Here is a 19,520-nt window from a genome sequence, read left to right as displayed (position 1 = left end):
TCGACAATCCAAGTTCAGAATTATAGTTCTGAAAATGACTTCTTGAACCGAATTCTAAATTTGAATTTTGAAACTGGGTTCTGGGCTTGAACTCTTAACCTAGGTTCAAATCTGGATTCTGAAATTGAAATTTGAAACTGGATTCTGAAGCTAAATCTTGAAACTGAATTATATTTAGAGCAAAAAAAAAAAATCCAGGTTTACAATCGGAGGAAAATTGAATGTACTATCGCACTATTGTTTCTGTTTAATCGAATTTCAGACACCTTCTCAAAACTGAGATGTTTTTGTTCCTGAAGCTTGCATTTTCTTCTTTCTGTACCGTAGGTCAAATTAGGTGGGCTCGAAAGTGACCGTTCCAAAGTACACGGTGGATAGTAGAAAACGAAGCAGTTCAAATGGTGTGAGGTCTCCGAGACCCCTGACCTGGATTCTTCCACTGTATTCTGGACCTAGATTCTGGGACTGAATTCTAGAACAGAGCAATTCTGCAATTTTAAACCAGTATTCGGCAAATGAGTTATACAACCGTGATCCTGGAACTGAATTCTGTTCAATTATGGAAGTGAATTATAGAACTGAATTCCGAACCAGGATTCACAAACGGTATTCTGAATCTGAGTTATTAATCTAAATCTAGAACTTGGACTCTGGGCCTAAACTCAGAAACTAAGTTTAGAACCTGAATTACAGAACCTAATCAGAACTGGATTTTGGAACTGAATTTGGAACCTGGAATCAAGAACTTAAGCCTGAAGTTGAATTCTGGATCTTAATTCAGAACTTAGATTCGGAAGCCGAGTTCCGGACCTGGATTTCAGATCTGAACTCAGAGCAGGAACAAGATTCTGAAACTGAATCCTGAACATAAATACTGGAATTAACCACTGGACCTGGATTCTCAAAGTGAATTTTTATTTTGGATTCTGATCCGTTACAATGTGGAACGGAATTCTCAACCTGAATTCTGAACTGTGTTCTGAACTGAAATCTGAACCTGGATTTCGGAACTGATTTATTGATCTGGATTCAGGAAGAGTTCTTGAACTAAATTCGGAACATGGATTCTGGAATCGAATTCTCAATTTAGCTTCTGAAACTGAGTTCTGAATCTGAATTCTGGAAGTGAAATCTGAACCTGAATTTTGGAACTGAGTGTTGGACCTGGATTCTGGTACTGAATCATGGATCAGGATTCTTAAACTGAATTTCGAACTTGAATTCTAGAACTGAATTCTGAAATTAAATTCTGAAACTAAATTTCGACCCTCAATTATGGAACTCAACTTAGAAGCTGGATTCTGGAACTGAATTCTGGGACTGAATTCTGAACCTGAGTTCTAGAACTAAATTTTGAGCCTGGTTTCTGGAACTTAGTACCGCGCCTGAATTCGGTCAATGTATTCTGGGGATCTGGAGTCTGAAACTGAATTTTTATCCTGAATTCTGGGTCCTTCCATTCTAGAACTGACTTCTGAACATAGATTCTGGAACTAAGTTCCGGAACTGCATTCTGAACCTGTGTTCTGGAACTGAGTTCTGGACCTGAGTGTCGGTAAATGTATTCTGGGTCTGGAATCTGAAACTAAATTTTTAATCCTGAATTCTGGCCTCTTTCATTCTAGAACTGACATCTGAACATAGATTCTGGAACTGAGTTCCGGAACTGGATTCTGAACCTGTGTTCTGGAACTGAATTCTGGACCAGAGATTCGGTAAATGTATTCTAGTTCTGGAATCTGAAACTGAATTTTTCATCCTGAATTCTGGGCCGTTTCATTCTCGAACAGACTTCTGAACATAGATTCTGGAATTGAGTTCCGGGACTGGATTCTGAACCTGAGTTCTGGAACGGAATTCTGAAACCGGGTTCTGGAACTTAGTATCAGACCGGGATTCGGTAAATGTATTCTGGATCTGGAGTCTGAAACTGAATTTTTACCCTAACATAAATTCTGGCCCTTTCCATTCTCCAATTGACTTCTGAACAGGTTAGTTTCTCGACCTGAATTCTGAAACAGAGAACTGGTCCGGGATTCTGAGGCTGTATTCTGAAAATGAATTTTGGAATCAATTTTTGAACCTCAATTACGGAACTTAATTCAGAAACTGAATTCTGAAACTTGATTCTAAACTCGAAAATATGCTCTGAAGTAGGAACAGCATTCTGGAGTTGAATTTTGAACTTTAATTCTAAAACTGAGCCCTGGGTTCTGCAACTGAATTCTAGATAAGGATTCTTAAACTGAATTTAGAACTTGGATTTGTAGATTTGAGTTTTGAAATTAAATTCTCGAACTAAATGTCGGCACTGAGTTATGCAACTTGATTCAGAAGCTGGTTTCTGGAACTGGATTTTGAACTTAGACATTGGAACTGAGTACTGGACCTGGATTCGGGAAATGTATTCTGGATCTGGAATCTGAAATTGATTTTTTTTCTTGGATTCTGGTCCCTTCCATTCTGGAACTGATTTCTAAACCTGAATTCATAGAACTGTATTCTGAATCTAGATTTTGGAGCTGAATTATGAATCTAAATTTGGAAATTGAGTTCTAAAACTGACTTCTGAACATGGATTCTGAAACTGAGTTCTTAAAAGGAAATTTTGATCTTAAAGTTGGATCTCCAGTTCAGAGTTGAAAATTATCACGCATTCTTGTTGAATGTATCCAATCCAACAGCCTCATATTCGTTTTTCACTGTCTCATTCGTTAAAGATCGCATCCAAAACAGTCGAAAAAAGACGAAACATTTTCGTCTTCCATTGAAACAAAAGAGAGTACCAATGTGAACGTCACTCTTTCCGCGATGAGAAGCAGAAACCGAAATAGCGTCTGCAGTGAGAATCACTCGAATTTCAATTCGAAGTATTTACACCCCGGAATTCCTTTGAAAACCAAAACTACTATAACACATGGGCTGAAAAGTCCCGGGCCTAACAAAGGGAACAAGATTTTTTGGTTCAAAATTAACATTATTCATCAACGTAATCTCCATCAAGAGCAATGCTATCATTCCAGCGTCGCTCTAATATTTCCATACACTTTGTAGAACGATTTATATTTTGTCTCAAGTAGTGATAATCTCTTCATTCGTGCAAAGTTTCTTACTGGCGAGCATTTTTCTCAGGTCTAAAAACAGCCAGAAGTCGCTGGGAGTCAAATCTGAATTCATGTAGTTTTGTCATTGTTTTGATGGAATTGTGACATGGTACGTTGTTTTATCTTTGCTGTCGTTTCTTTGCAATTTCAGCCTTCAAACGCTCCAATAACGCTATAAAATATTCACTTTTAATGGTATTTCCTTTCTCAAGATAATCGATAAATATTACACCACGCACATCCAAAAATACCGAGGCCATGGCCTTTCTAGCCGATTGTTCTGCTTTCGGGCGCTTTGGACGAGGTTCACCAGTTGCTGTCCACTCAGATGACGATCGTTTTGAATCCGGAGTGAAGTGATGGATCCATGTTTCATCCATTGTCACATATCGACGCAAAAATTTCGGTTTCTTACGTTTAGACATGACCAACCACTGCTCAGAATTATCAACATGTTCTCATTTTTTGGTCAACAGTAAGCAAAGTCCAGAGTTCAACATCGGTGTCTCAACGACCACGGGTGAAGTCAGCAAACCAACTTTTTATTGTTGTTTCTGATGAAGCGGAGTTTCCATAACACTTTTTCAAGCCATTGCGGTATATTTTCCCATCAAGAAGCAGTGTAAAATTAAAACACGAAATTGTTTTTTATCCATTGTTCTGAAAATAACAAATAAATCGTCACTCTTAGCACAACAACTCAAAAACTAATGAATAGAATATCATGAAATTTTAACAGCAATAAAGGTGACTGCAATAAAACTAGCGCCATCTATGTGTTAGGCCCGGGACTTTTCAGTCCATGTGTTATTTGCGAAATGCTTATAAAACGATGGTTCTCGTAAGTGTGCGTGTGTGTGAGTGCTTTGCTCTGTGCTTGTCACTTTTTGACCAGCGTTGCTGCAATCACAGAAGATTTGTCAAAAGTCCGTCTCCATAAAACCAACATATTAAACGCAGCACATTGCAATCGACACACCGCTCTTGAAAATGATTTAATGTTAAATACTTTTCACTCAATCGGGGGATTGCGTGCAGTGGTAGAGCTAATTTTCCTCTAACGAGGTCGTTATTCCGTACGCTTCAGTGCAACGGGGAAAAAAATTAAAAATAACCACGAAACGGTAAGTTATATTTACTTAACGGTTGAGTTTTACTTCCCGCACCGAACATCCAAACGCTTGTTGGATGGTTCCGCTCTTTGTTCTCTGATAACAATGGAAAAAAAGCAAAAAAAGATTCCCGCAAACAAAACAATTCAAAAGTAAGTTAGAAGTACTGAATTATTCAGCACAGCTCCGTTCGGCTCCGGTGTCCAACCGGACCAGGGAGCAACGAAGGGGCAGCATGAGAGCACCTGTGATGTATTTAATATATCAACAAAATTAAATGACATCAATTCTGAATTACGCTTCATGGCTATTTTTTTGGTTGCGTGTGTCACATCAACTTTGCGAACTTCTTGCCTACACAATTGACCGCTGGTAAACAAAGCTGCAGACAAATCTGCAGAACTGGCAGCTCTGGCTATAAACAACTGACAGTTGCGTGTTCGAGATCAAAGCAACCACATTCGAATTTCAATTGATCACTTCTGGTGTGAATCAATCACACAAACTATTCAGGTTTGACACATCTAATCGATAGGTTTGATAATTGATTTGTTGTTGTCAATTGAACAGTATAATAAAGTCAAAACATTCCAATTTATCCTTCGAAATTGTCAACGAAACCGTCGACTAAAAGCATCGATTGATAAGCATCATAACCACCACCATCGATGAATCATGAATCACATCCCTAATTAGTTCGTCACGTCACATAAAAAAACGGTATCACTCACGTCTTCTGATTATATCCTATAGTCGTCACTTTGCGTGTCCCGATTGCCACTTGCACCACAACGGAATGACTTGCCTTTTATGGTCCACGTCAAACTCCGGTGGAAGCAACAAATATTATCGGTGTAATAAAATATTTATCGTGACAAACTACCCCGTTTCGAGTGACTCTGACATGACAATCTTCGCAGCAGTCCCATATTCCCAGTCCTCTTGCTTGTTGCTTAACATACGAAACAACATATAAAATCAGCTCTTCCAGTTCGTTCGGCAGCGATTGCCATCTTCACCGAATGAATATTTAATGACAAAATTGTATTGAAATGAGTAGATGGTATTGACCGAACAAAAGTACTGAACAGATGCAAGGAAAATAACTTACACTTCATTTGATATTCATTTACGAATCACTGATTGATATACAAGTCATGTGAGCAATTTCAGAAATAGTGAGTAGCGGGTTATCAGGCTTCACATATTGTAATTATTTTTCACGAATGGCGAGAACACCGGAGAGCGACTTTCACAAAGGGCGAATGAAACCATTAATTGCAGAAACATGGTGTCGAAGGAGAAGTCACGTCACATAAAAAGAATATTGTTTCACGTATTAAAAAATGAAAATAAAGAATATGTCGTCAAATTCTATTTTTTTCAAGACAATTTTATTCTAAAATCGAACTTACTACCTACAAATTTGTTGTTAGTTTGATTGATGAAAACAAAAAAAAAATTGGAGTAACATAGGTAATGTCAGACTCTAAAAACTTGCACTACGAATGTCCCGCAGCAGAACCGCTCACAGTGCGGATTAGTTCAATACTGAAGCAATTTTTTGTGAAAGGTTTTTTGTTTTACGTGATTTCGTTTGCAGCTTCTTGACAGGTTCTAACGGTCACAAAAATGGCAACATGCAGAACTTTGGTGTTGATTATTTCATTTCGGATTTCCCTTTTTCACTCGAAAGCAACTACTTGGGATTCATTCCCAACCCTTAGAAGTACTGAACTGTGGAATTTTCATCGATATTGAACACTGTTTGGCATATTTTTCTTCAACAACTGAATATTGAATTGATTGCACTTGTTTGTGAAAAGTTTGCATTGCCATGGTGATGGATTTGCACTAAACTTATAATTTTACTTCTGATTTTATAGCTATTTATAGACGAACAAAGCAGATTCCGGGGGACGGGTGTAGCGTGATGGGTAAGTCGATGCCTTTCACGCAGCCCGCCTGGGTTCGATTCCCATCCCCGCACATAGGGTCAAAAAAATTTTCTGGCCCGAAGAGCGAAGAGGTGAATGACCCTAAAGCCTCTATAATCGAAACAAAAAAAAGGAGATTCCAATCGTCCGTTTTTTACTAACGGAATAGGCCAGGGAAGTGCTTGCAATTCACTTTTCTCAAGCGTCCGGCAGGCAGAACTGCTCACAGTGCGGATTGATTCAATACTGAAGCAATTTTGGGAAATGGACGGCCCCAACGACTGCAAAAACAGCAACATCCTGAATTTTGATGAAACAATTTTCGAATTTGCGCATTTTAGTATCGAGTTACGGACTGTTTTTTTTGTAGATTGGTTTACTGCTAAATCATCCATTTCAAGTAAAATCTCATCAGTTCTTTTTTAAATACTTTGGATTCTGAATCTTCGGTTCTATTTCTCTGAACGAATTTGATATTGGCTTTATTTGCACTCTTTTAGTGCGAAGTTCGCACTGCGAAGATTGCCTAAAGCTAAGAAGAATTCATTCTAGATTTGTACTTGACTTATGATTTTGACTTCCGATTTGCAGAGAAGTGATACTTTATAAAGTGAGCTAAATAAAAATTCTGTTTCTTAGAACTACTAAAAATTCTGCAGCTGATACTTCGAATTTTTCGAATACGTCCTTTATGATCTTTTTTGAGGTCGTCAAAAGATGAGATAACTAAGTACTCACAAGTTCTTATCTCATGCCTCCTCGTGTCTGTTTGATGACATTTGGTCAATAGAACGGCGTCGACTGGGTGCTATCGCCTTTTGCGTTAGTAGCCGAATGAGAGAGTGCGAATTGCTTTTTATGCAATAATTCATTTGAAACACGCAGCAGAACGCGAAAGGAACTGTCGGATTTGCATGTTTCAGTCGAAAGAAACTACTTGGGATTCATTCCCAACCCTTAGAAATACTGAACTGTGGAATTTTCTTCGATATTGAACACTGTTCGATGCATTTTTCTTAAATGCAAAGCAACTGAACGTTGGATTTATTTGCACTTGTTTGTGGAAAGTTTGCATTGCGAACGGTGCAGTAAATTGGTAATATCGGGATGGATTTGCACTGAACTAGTAATTTTACTTCTGATTTTGTGACTTTCGATTTGCAGAGAAGTAATCTCTTATAGTTCTTTAGTTAACATTTAGGACCCTTAGAAGGGCCAATTTTGTAGAATGTTTCCCCTCGTTGTTTACTTTTCGGTGTATTTTTCTCAAATGTGAACCATCAGCAACTGGATGATGATGATGTAAGCGAAACTTGCACTACGAACGTCCCGCAGCAGAACCACTCACAGTGCGGATTAATTCAATACTGAAGCAATTTTTGTGAAGGGTTTTCTATTCGCTCGAGTGGAAGTGACATCAATATTGTGGAGCATCGGAGTGACGTAATTAATCGGATTTTTTTCAGAGCCTTTAACCATTTTTCACATAGAATTATTACGATTTTTTTGAAACAAAGCAAAGTACACCGAAAAATTACCAACGACGAAGAAAATTCTATAAACCATCCCATCCAAGGGTTATAAATATTCGCAAAACAGCTAGCAGGTAAAATAAGCCAATCTGCAGTGCAAAGAAAAAATCTGTTTGGTGAACCGTTCGCAGTGCAAATAAAATCAACTATGTCTTTGACATTACCCACCCGCCATTTTTTTAAGTGCAGACAGTTTTTTCGTATATATCGTGTTAAATAGAGGTTTGTAGCTTGTAGAACGGTAATGTAATTTGGCACAGTCTCTGAGTAGGTTTATTCTCTAATACATGAATTATCATTCCATCGTGTTTTCCGGCCGTCGCTGTTTTTTTCTTATGTTTGCCCAAAGACATCATTGTGTTTTTTTTGCTCGAATTACTCCGCGATAAACTGTTTCGTAGGTAAACAAATATCACACATAATTCAAGAAGATCGGTGTTCGTTCCAGAATAGTAAAGTAACTGTCATAAGGCTTAGTCATCTTAGAACCAATTATAGTAACTTAATTAGGCTGCATGAAAAAACTACGAACTTTTGAGGTTACTTCAATAATTAGAGTTTGTGCAGATTGACAAGGCTGCTTTTGTCCGAGATTATCGAAATTTTTCTTACTTACTACTCACGAGAGCCCAATACCGTTCGATAGGTCGAAACTGTTTGGTGGATTCGCCTCTTTCGGTACAACACGTAGACTCCATTCGCTTTATATCATTTCAAAACATCTTTGCCGTAGTGACAAGATGCCAAATGCGATCAGAGTAGCGAGGGTGCAATACCCAGTTCTGAAAGTAGCTTTTCATAATTTTGTACAGCCCTTCTGACACTACGGCAGTCGAAGGAGGATGGAGGAGTACCGCACAGTAACGAATTCCACGGCGCTTGGGTTGCATAGCGACCTCCGCGGTGGCTATCACCGATTTTCTGACATCCGCCGTAGACCTGCCTTTGCGGAGCCCGTACTGTTCGTTAGACAGTCCACCCGCCTCCTCTATGAACGGGGCTAGCCTGTTCAGGATGATTCTCTCCTGGATTCTCTTCCCTGCGGTGTCGATCAGGCAGATTGGTCTATAAGCTGACGGGTCCCCAGGTTTCGGTAACAGTACCTATCTCTGTCTTTTCCTCTGTCCGGGAACGTGCACTCGTCTAGACATCTCTGCATGACCTTACTAAACATGTCCGGCTTTGAGACTACAGTAATCTTCAGAGCCGCGTTCGGGATACCATCTGGCCCGGGGACTTTCTCAGTGTCGAGCGATCTCGATGCTGACAACAACTCTACGTTCGTCTCTCTGTCAACATCGTTTGTTGGTAGCGGTGCTGGCGGTCTCGGGAACGTGTCGTGGTGAGGGAAGAGGACTCTTATGATCTCCTTCAGCACCTCTCGTTTTGGCCATAACCATCCTGTAGGTATCACCCCATGGGTTGGAGTTGGCACACTGGCACAGGTTATCAAATCAGGCTTTTTTGCTTACTCGAATAGACTTGTTCAGAGCTAGCTCGGCCGCTTTGAACGTTTCGTTCCTGACTGCTCTTATCTCCGGTGGTCTGGCTCTTTGCATGCTTCTGCTGGCCCTTAAGCAGGTCTGCAATTTGCTCGTTCCACCAGTAGACCGGCCGTCTGCTGTTCCACGATCGGGCCTTTCTCGGCGTTGTCGTGTCGCACGCCCGTGCAACTCTTCCCCATCTAAGTTCGTTGTGTGGTTCTCCAGTGCGAGAGCTGCACTAAACATTTCACGGTCGAAGTCGACAACCTTCCACGCTCGGGTTCCGGGGGCATTTCCCCAACTGCTGTACTTCGTTAGGCTACCTATCGTGTAGCGTATGGCTATGCGGTCACTATGGGTATAGCCATCTTCCACTCTCCAGATTAAGTCTCCGGCCAGGCCGGTACTGCAAAAAGTCACGTCGATAAACGACTCAACTGCGTTCCGCTGGAAGGTACTTTTGGTACCGTCGTTTCCCAGTACCACATCTAGCTTGGCGAGGGCTTCTAGCAGCGTCTGCCCTCTCTGGTTATTGTGGCGGCTACCTGTTATCACCACTGATTTTTTACCACCCAGGTCTACGGTCAGCCTGTCGACCCATTGGGTGAACTGGTCTATTGGCCACCGCGGTGAGGCATAGCAGCTGCACTAGTATACGCCATTTATCTTCGCTATGGCTACTCCCTCGGCCACTTCCTGAATTAGATAATGTTCCGTGGTCCAGATGGCCGCTGACCCGCATCCGTCCGCAACCCAGTTTCCATTGTCGGCGGGGATGCGATAGGGGTCCGAGAGGATATCGACGTCTGTGCTCCATTCTACAACCGATTGATGCAGCAATTGCTGCGCAACTGCACAGTGGTTCAGGTTTAGCTGCACTACGTTTAGGCCTTCCTATTTCCTCCGCCGAAGGGGCAGACGGGGCTGCCCATGGCGTGATTTTGAACCTTCTTCCTGCCCGCGCAAATCACACACCGTGGTGTTTTGTTGCAAATAAACGTCTTGTGGCCTTCGCCACCGCAACGATTTCGTAGGTTGCTCTCTGTTGTTCGTTTGACAGATATAGTCACTTTGAAGTGTTTCAAAACATCGCCTACTAGTATTTTCTTGAATATCATTCCAATGATGGCAACTGAAATGGAGCACTCCCTCTTTCATGCGAGTTTTCAGGTCCTAAAGAATCCAATAGATTGATCAACTTCATCACGGCCCCCGTACCAAACCATCGCATCGGTAGGAAGTCTATCGATGTGATCCCAAAATCTGGACACTTCATCATGCAAGAGCCTGAGCAGAACAACAGAAAAAATCACACCCAATAAAAAAGTAAACAAAGCGAAACTTACCACCCTCGTCGGTCATTACCAGCACCGTGGTTGGCGGTCCCAGTCCTTCCGGGTTGAACACCTGTATCGATACCAGATACTGGGTGTAGGTTTCAAGGTTATGGATTTCATGGCTCTGTAAGTAGAAAGAAACACCGAGAAATAAATAACAATAAATTACTACTAGCGAGAAAGATGAGATAAAGTTTTAGCTGCAATTTTTCTTTTCCTTTTTCCGCGACGGCGGAAAGGGAGGAGGGGCACGAGCATTTCTTTACGGTCGCAATCAGTCATTTCCGTGCCGGCGGCAGCCGCAAATAAGCGCTCCCGTTGATTGTTCCGTCGATTGTCGTATTTTGCTTTTCTTTTTTGTTTTTCGGGAACGATTCGAGAACTCAAGTGATGCGGACGGAACCCGGTTAAGTTTGTCTCGTGCTCGGTTTTTTTCTTCTCTAGGATTTATGTTGTTTTTGAATAAAACATAAACATCGCTTAAATTTAATCTTCTACCGAGCACCCAGACAGAGCATTCCGGAGGAGCGCATGCAGAGACTGCGGTCCCGGGAATCTAATAAATCTCGGGAAATTTGGTTGAATTAAACAACATTTACGGGTGGTGTTATGTGTATTTAGTTCCCGGGCTCAGTTGATACCTTCCGACCGACACTAACACCGGAGACGGACGGAAGATTCCGTTCCACCATAGTCCCCAGGATCGGTGCGGACAAACCACCAGATGGGAAAACTTTACACGAACAGAACAAGACTTTTCACTTCGAGTCTCATTCCGGGCAGAACCCGGAATCCTGTAAAAGCCAGAACGCGGGGAAAAGACTACAACTATTTATGAAACTACTCGAATGGTTCTGTTTCCAGGGGGAGAGAGAGAGAGGAAACAGAATGTGCAAAAAAGAGGATTACACAGCCTTCCTTGATGGTTGGCAATGTGTTTTCCGCTATCATCAGTTGAACAGAAGGGTACAAATTCAAATCATAATTACCGCAGATTGCCATGACTATGGAGCACCCCTTTTCTGTTCAGTTCAGTGCTAGAAAGTGTCTAATTTTACAGCCGGTTCTGCTACTTACGAGGGGGTAATTACGTTACGTGGCAAGGCAGATTGTGATTGAGGGGATCCCGAACGAATGGGAAGGTCAGATACCATGTTCCCGTCGTCGTTGTTGCTGCTGGGTTTCTGGGAACCCGTCGACTGCTCCCGTCGTAACCCGGAGAAAACTTTTCCCCGGCTGATGTATGTTTTTGTTTACCGAAGTTTCATGGCTTTTTTCCGGATTTGCTGTAACTTCAGCTGCTATCTGTTGTTTTTGTTGTTATTATTTGAGTTCACGAAAGTTTTACCGACACCGACAACAACCGGAACAACGGGGGCTGAGTGAAACACTGGAACAACCGGAACAACACCGGCACAGTTGCTCATCAAATTACTGTGCTTCGGCCCCGCAGGGCCCACAGACTCGGGCTAGCAAAGCTCTTGTTTATTTTGATTCATGTTTGGGCAGCTTACCTATTAAAATTATCCTCGAGTGTTCTCCAGGTTTCAAACCGACGATGACTTCTGGTCCGATGCGATCGCCACCCATCGATGACGGGACGCTAATCCAACATTGATTCAACGCCGGGACGGTCCCGGCCGGAGCCCCGTCCATTAGCAGTTGATAAATTTAATGTGTATGTGAATTTTCTATGACCCCATTATGATAATGGTTCGGATTGGTCGTCCCGGAGTGCGGGAATCGAGATTCAAGCGCGACAGCATTGCCATTGAATAACATAAATTAATTATTGCACAATTTCTATTAAAGCAATAAATTATTGATTAATTAATTTTATAGCCATCGGTACTAGCAAATCGTCGACGGTTTGCATTCATTATAAATTAGTGCACTTCCATGGCGCTCACTTTCCACGGTGTTTACCACAGTACAGAAAGCTAAACATTGAAACGATACTGGTTTGGTACCGTAAAATAGATTAATTGTGGAGTGCTGTGCATGTTGTAATGGGTCTGGAGCTATATGAATTCTGGACCAGCAACAAATTCCCCCCTAAACATAGTTCAAACTTGAGTCGGATGGTGACAAATCGAGACCATGGGGCGGATGAGTCCAAATTTCCTCCAAATTGCCTTCAACCGAAGCTGCAACAAGTGGCCGAGCGTTGCCGTGGTGAAAAAATACGGTCTCGTTGCCGGTCGTTTTTTTTTGTTCACAATGCCGATCGCAAACCAATTACTTGGGTTCGAATGTTTAGCTTAAGCTTCGATTTAGCGATACACAAAAGAATCAAATTAGAAAACACACAAAAGAATCAAATTAGAAAACGAGAATTCGAAGTCAACAAGTTCAAATGAATTTTCGGACAATGTTTTCGGTTACAACTAGCCATCGACCGAATGGCCTCAAGCTAAACACGACTTCGGTGGAAAGGTATTCGACTAAACGCCTTTGTCTAAGATACCTATGGTTAAACGAAAGTCTTCTGCTAAAAGATATCTCGCAAAAAGGCTATTTGTTCGAAGGCCTTCCGCTGAAAGGTTTTCAGTTAACAAGCATTCAGATGAAAGACCGTGCGCCAAAAAGCCTTCGGTTAAAATACTTTAGCTTAACACCATTAGGAAAAAGGTTTTTTGCTAGAAGACCTCCCGCTAGAAGACTTTATGACAAAAAAGGCCTCCGGTAGAAATAGTTTTCAGTAAAAATGGCCTCCGGTGAAAGAAATTTCCAGCAAAACGGTCCTCTGGCAAAAATGGCTTACGGCTAAAACAACCTTCGGTGAAAATGGTCTCCGACAAAAATGACCTTCGACAAAAAAGACCTCTTACGAAAATGACCTCCACCAGATCCATCTACGGTAAAAAAGGCCTTCGGTCAGAATGGCCTTCGGTAAAAACGGTTCCTGGTAAAAATTTCGACAAAAAATGGCAAGAATGATCTGCAAAAAATTGCTTTCAATAAAAATTACATTCGGCAAAATTCAACCATCTGCAAAAATGATCCTCGACAAAAATGGTGTTCGGCAAAAATGACTTTCGGAAAGATGGCCTTCGGAAAAAATGACCCTCAGAAAAAATACCATCGGAATGAATGGCCTTCGGCAAAAAGTAGACTTCGGTGAGAATATCGCTCAGCAAAAATGGTCTTCGGCAAAAAATGGTCTTCGAGAAGAAAAATGGTTTTCGGAAAAACTTCGGCAAAATTGACCTTAAAAAAGCTTCGGTAAACATAATTTTCGTCAAAAGTAGCCTTCGGTAAAAATGGTTTTCGGGAAAATTATTTTCTGAGAAAATGGTGTTAAAAAATACTTCGGAAAAAATGATTTTCGGCAAAAATGGCTTTCGATAAAAAAAAACTTCCAGCAAAACGGTCCTCTGGCAAATATAACTTATGGCTTAAACAATCTTCGGTAAAAATGGTCTCCGACAAAAATTACCTCTTACAAAAATGACCTCCACCAGATCCATCTACGGTAAAAGAGGCCTTCGGTCAAAATGACCTTCGGTAAAAACGACCCCTCGTAAAACTTTCCATCGATCTTCAGCAAAAATAGCTTCCAAGAAAATTGGCTTTGGCAGAATGATCTGCAAAAACTCGTTTTCAATAAATTGACATTCCGCAAAACTCAGCCATTTGCAAAAATGATCGTCGACAAAAAAGACGTTCGACAAAAATAGCCTTCGGAAAAAATGATCATCGGCAAAAATGACTTTCGGGAAACATGGCCTTCAGAAAAAATGACCCTCGGAAAAAAGGCCTTCCATTCCCATTTATTGCCTTCGGTAAAAAGTACACTTCGGTGAAAATATCGCTCAGCAAAAATGGTCTTCGACAAAAAAGTAGCTTTTGTAAAAAAAGTACCTTCGGAAAATATGACCTTCGGAAAAAAATAACTTTCAGAAAAATGGCCTTTGGAAAAAAGACCATTGGACAAAAAGCCTTCGGAAAAAGTGTCCTTCGGCAAAAACAACTTTAAAAAAGCCTTCGGTGAACATAGTCTTCGGCAAAAATGGCCTTCGTCAAAAATGGTCTTTGGAAAAAATAATCTTCGGCGAAAAACGGCGTTCAAAAAATAGACTTCAGAAAAAATGATTTTCGGCACAAATGGCCTTGGTAAAAAAGGCCTTTGGCAAAATGGTCTTCGGAAAAATGGCATTAAGAAAAAATAACCTTTGGAAAAAATAATCTTCGGCGAAAAATGGCATTCAAAAAACAGACTTCGGAAAAAATGATTTTCGGCACAAATGGCCTTGGTAAAAAAAGCCTTTGGCAAAATGGTCTTCGGAAAAATGGCATTCAGAAAAAATAACCTTTGGCAAAAATGGCCTTCGGTAATAATTACCTCCAAAATAGGATTTCGGTTAAAATGACCTTCAGCAAAGATTGATTTCGGAAAAAATGGTCTTCAGAAAAATGACCTTCGGAAAAACGACCTTCGGAAAAAATGAAATTATGACATTCGGAAAAATTACTTTTGGAAAAAGACCAGTGAAAATGGTCCTCGGCAAAAATGGTCTTCGGCAAAAATGACCTTCGGAAAAAATGACGTTCGGAAAAAAAAGACCAGTGAAAAAAGTCCTCGGAAAAAATGATCTTCGGCAAAAATTGCCTTGACAAAAATGACGTTGAAAAAATCCTTCGGAAAAAACTATCTTCGGCAAAAGTGGCTTCCGGTAAAAATGTATTTCAGCAAAAATTAGCCTTTGTAAAAACAGTCTTCGGAAAACATGATCTTCGACAAAAATGGCCTTTAGCAAAAATAAGCCTTCGTTGAAAACGGCAAACATAGCCCTCGGCAAAAATGGTCTTCGCCAAAAAGGTCTCCGGAAAAATGACCCAATTTGTCACTTCACTGCGTTTAGTAGAATAAATTCACTAGAATAAAATTTTATCACCATTCGATTCTAGTACATATCTAGAAATAATTGCGAATTTCGAATATTTTTTACGTTCTTCATCAGTGTAGGTAGAATCCTATCTGTAGATAAAAAACCTTAAAGAAATAGTTAGTTGGAACTGGAAGTATGGATAGTAACATTAAAAGCTTGAAAACATAACGGATATATAGTAGAATTAAATGATGATAAAATATTAGGCTTATGAAAATACATTCGTCAAATATGGCTCGCGACAAAAAAAACTTCTTGCAAAAATTTCCATCCGCAAAAATTGTCTCCGGTAAAAATAGTTTCAGTAAAAATGGCTTTTGGCAAGGATGGTGTTTCGCGAAAATCCTTTTCGACAAAAATTCCCTTCGGCAAAAATTTGCCTTCATCAGAAATGGCCTTCGGTAAAAAAACGACATTCGGCTAAAATGGTCTTCTGTAAACACGTTATTCGGTAAAAATTGCTTTCGGCAAAAATTGGTTTCGGCAAAAATTGCTTTCGGCAAAAATGGCACCTGGAAAACATCTTATTTGTCGAAGACCATTTTTGCAGTAGGTTATTTTTGTCGAATGCCGTTTTTACCGAGGGCCATTATTGCTAGAAGCTTATTTTTGCTTAATGCCGTTTTTACTGAAGACCATTTTTGCCGAATGCCGTTTTTACCGAGGGACATTTTTGCTAGAGGCTTATTTTTACTTAATGCTGTTTTTGCCGAAGACCATTTTTGCTAGAGGCTTATTTTTGCTTAATGCAATTTTAACCAAATGCAATTTTCGTCGAATGCCGTTTTTACTAAAGGCCATTTTTGCTAGATACTTATTTTTGCTGAAAGCCAAAATTAACCTTCGGTGAAAATGGCCTTCGGTAAAAATGGCATTAGGTAAAAAATAGTCTTCTGTAAAGCCATTCGCCAAAAATGGTTTTCGGAAAAAATGGCATCTGGAAAAATATATCTTCTTTGTCGAAGACTAAGGCTATTTTTGCCGAATGCAGTTTTTACGTAGGGCCATTTTTGCTAGATTCTATTTTTACTTAATGAAATTTTTACCGAAGGCAATCTTTTTCGAATATCGTTTTTACCGAAAAACATTTTTGCTAGAGGCTTATTTTTGCTGAGAGCCAAAAATAACCTTCGGTAAAAATGGCCTCCGGTAAAACTGAAAACGGTAACGGTATCTGGAAAAAAAAACTTCTTTGTCGAAGACCAAGGCTATTTTTGCCTAATGTCGTTTTTACGTAAGGCCATTTTTGCTAGATTCTTATTTTTACCTAATGCCGTTTTTTGCCGACTGCCGTTTTTACCGAAGACCATTTTTGCAGAAGGCTGTTTTTGCCGGATGCCGTTTTATCGCAGACTATTTTTACTAGAGGCTTATTTTTGCTTAATGCCGTTTTTGACGATGACCATTTTTGCCGAATGCTGTTTTTACCGAAGGCCGTTTTTGCTGGAGGCTTATTTTTACTTAATGCAATTTTTACCGAAGGCAATTTTTGTCGAATGTCGTTTTTACCGAAGGACATTTTTGCTAGAGGCTTATTTTTGCTAAAAGCCAAGAATAACCTTCGGTAAAAATGGCCTCCGGTAAAACGGCTTTCGAAAAAATGGCATTAAGCAAAAATTGGCCTTCAGCAAAAATGACGTTCGGTAAAAATGGCATTAGGCAAAAATAGTCTTCTGTAAAGCCATTCGGCAAAAATGGTATCTGGGAAAAAAAAATCTTCTTTGTCGAAGCCCAAGGCTATTTTTGCCGAATGCCGTTTTTACGTAAGGCCATTTTTGCTAGAGGCTCATTTTTACCTAATGCCGTTTTTGCCGAATGTCGTTTTTGCCGAAGACCATTTTCGCAGAAGGCTGTTTTGCCGAATGCCATTTTATCGCAGGCCATTTTTGCTAGAGGCTTATTTTTGCTTAATGCCGTTTCTGCCGATGACCATTTTTGTCGAAGGCCATTTATGCTAGAGGCTTATTTTTACTTAATGCCGTTTTTGCCGAAAGCGATTTTTGCTAGAGGCTTATTTTCACTGAAGGCCAAAAATAACCTTCGGCAAAAATGGCCTCCGGTAAAAATGGTTTCCGGCAGAAATGACAATAAGCAAAAATTAGCCTTCTGCAAAAATGGTATCTGGAAAAACATATCCTCTTTGTCGAAGACCATTTTTGCCGAAGGCTATTTTTGTCGAATACCGTTTAAACCGAAGACCATTTTTGCTAGAGGCTTATATTTGCTGAAGGCCAAAAATAAGCTGACATTCAACAGAAAAGTATCTGGTGAGATGAAAATGGCCTTCGGCTAATATGGCATTCGTCAAAAGTCAAAATGACTCTCGGCAAAAATATCCTTCGCTAAAAATGACCTCCGGTAAAGAATGTGCTTCCAATTAAATGGTACACAGTTAAGCGGGTCAATGAGTCAATGTTTACCGGTAAACTGAGTTCTCGAGCAAATGGCGTTTGAATAAACAGTATCTCTGCTTACTAAAAAGTATTCTGACTAAATTGGTTATGGGCTAAGTGGGTCTTAGACTAAATCGGTCTTCGGGATAAAGTGGGTCTTCGACTAAATGGCTAATGGATTGAGATCTGATTGGACCTTAGCTTCGGTAAAAAAATCGGGGTAAAATGGGTCATGGAACAAAATAGACTTTCAGGAAAATGTGCCTTCAGCTAAATAGGATTTCGACTTAATGATCTTTGGGTTGAATGAGCTTCAGGTTAAAGGAGTCTTCCGGTTTGAAGAGCTTCGAGCGAAATGCGCTTTGATATAAAAGGACATTGTCATTCATGGTATTTGGGATGAATGGGCCTTGTGTTAAGTGGGACTTGTGCTACATGGAACTTAGGTTACACGGGGTAAAATGACCCTCGGCTAGATTCGGCTAAAGGAGATGTAGTTAGTAGCCGTTGACGTAGACAGTCTTGGGGCTAAATTGACAGTCAACTAAAAGTGAACATAAAAAATTCACAAGACATAAATTCTGCAATAAAAATTTCTAGCCTTTATCAAAAATATTAAACTAACGGAAACGAACAACTCGTGCCTAGTTTCGGGTACGGAAGATAAAAACAAAAAACCGTTTTGACCCCAAAGGTGAAATGAGTACACAATTCAAGAGACAGCCCCGGAAGGACTCGGTTCGGCGACATTTCCGGTTTCTGCTGTTCTGGACTACTAAATGAAAGAACCGCAAAGTATCAACCCAACAATGGCAACCAGCCAGCCAGTCAGCCAACTCAAACAATGGCAGGTATGGACGTTTATTTATGACCAACATTAGCAGACGTCATCTGTGATTGTTTCAAGTGGTTCACTCGACCGGAAAGATAAACAAGCAAATGCATTCGCATTCGTCTTGTAGGGCGGTGGTCATCAGAAAACCCGAGTCGCCGTTTGGCCCCCACCTCCGAGACCGACCGACCGACCGGACTACAAGATTGATGAATTTCTTCCGGTTTCAGTTCAAGGACCACTTTCTTCATTCCCCTCCTTCTGATGACGCTACTGTCACCTAGAGTTTGTGTTGTCATCTTTCCGGTTCGGGAAACAAACAAGTTCTTCATTTTGTTTGTGTGTGTGAGGGAAACGTCGTGAAAATTAAGCTACGTTTAATCATTCAAAATCACTTTGTTTATGAACTAGATCTGGGAAGGACCGAATTTTGTCACATGGAAGAACCGAACTTCCAAGTGAACATTTTCAGTTTTGGTTACAGACGGAGAAAAGTACCGCGTAAATCCACAATCCTAACCTCAAAAGCCACGGCAACTTACCTCGACGGTGCTGTCGCGAATGTAGATCTCCTTGGCATCGTCCTCCATCGGGCTGCTTTTGTCGCGCATACGGTAGGTTATCCGGTAGCCGAGAAATTCCCCCAGTATCGTTTCCGGTGGCGGTGGTTTCCACGAAATGTACAGCGAGGTGGCAGACGTGTTATGGGCGATCGTCGTTACCGGTTTGCCGGTCGGGGCTGCAAAGGAAGAAGAGAGAGAGGGAGAGAAGAGATTGATCGGTTGGCTGTGGTTAATGTTGTTCTGCTTCCAGATTAATGGCTTTGGTATCGTGTTGGAAGTTTGCCGACTCCGAGAGGAGTAGTAGGAGTTAATTGTGGAATGCGATTTGCGCTGT

The 19,520-nt window shown here is 40.7% G+C and overlaps 1 protein-coding gene across 1 annotated transcript in view; it reads right to left on the bottom strand.

Moving 5' to 3' along the window:
* Nucleotides 1-19,520, bottom strand: part of LOC131434399 (tyrosine-protein phosphatase 99A) — a 229,007-nt gene that overhangs the window by 64,762 nt on the left and 144,725 nt on the right. Inside the window, exons 7-8 of the mRNA XM_058601071.1 lie at nt 19,166-19,362; nt 10,516-10,630 (exon numbers count right to left, since the gene is read on the bottom strand). Coding sequence (XP_058457054.1) covers nt 10,516-10,630; nt 19,166-19,362 — 312 coding nt within the window. The remainder of the gene's footprint in view (nt 1-10,515; nt 10,631-19,165; nt 19,363-19,520) is intronic.

This window comes from Malaya genurostris, chromosome 1 (genome assembly GCF_030247185.1).
Source record: "Malaya genurostris strain Urasoe2022 chromosome 1, Malgen_1.1, whole genome shotgun sequence".
Taxonomy (NCBI): Eukaryota; Metazoa; Arthropoda; class Insecta; order Diptera; family Culicidae; genus Malaya; species Malaya genurostris.
Note: the sequence above shows the minus strand (reverse complement) of the source record. Positions and strands in the feature narration are given on the sequence as shown.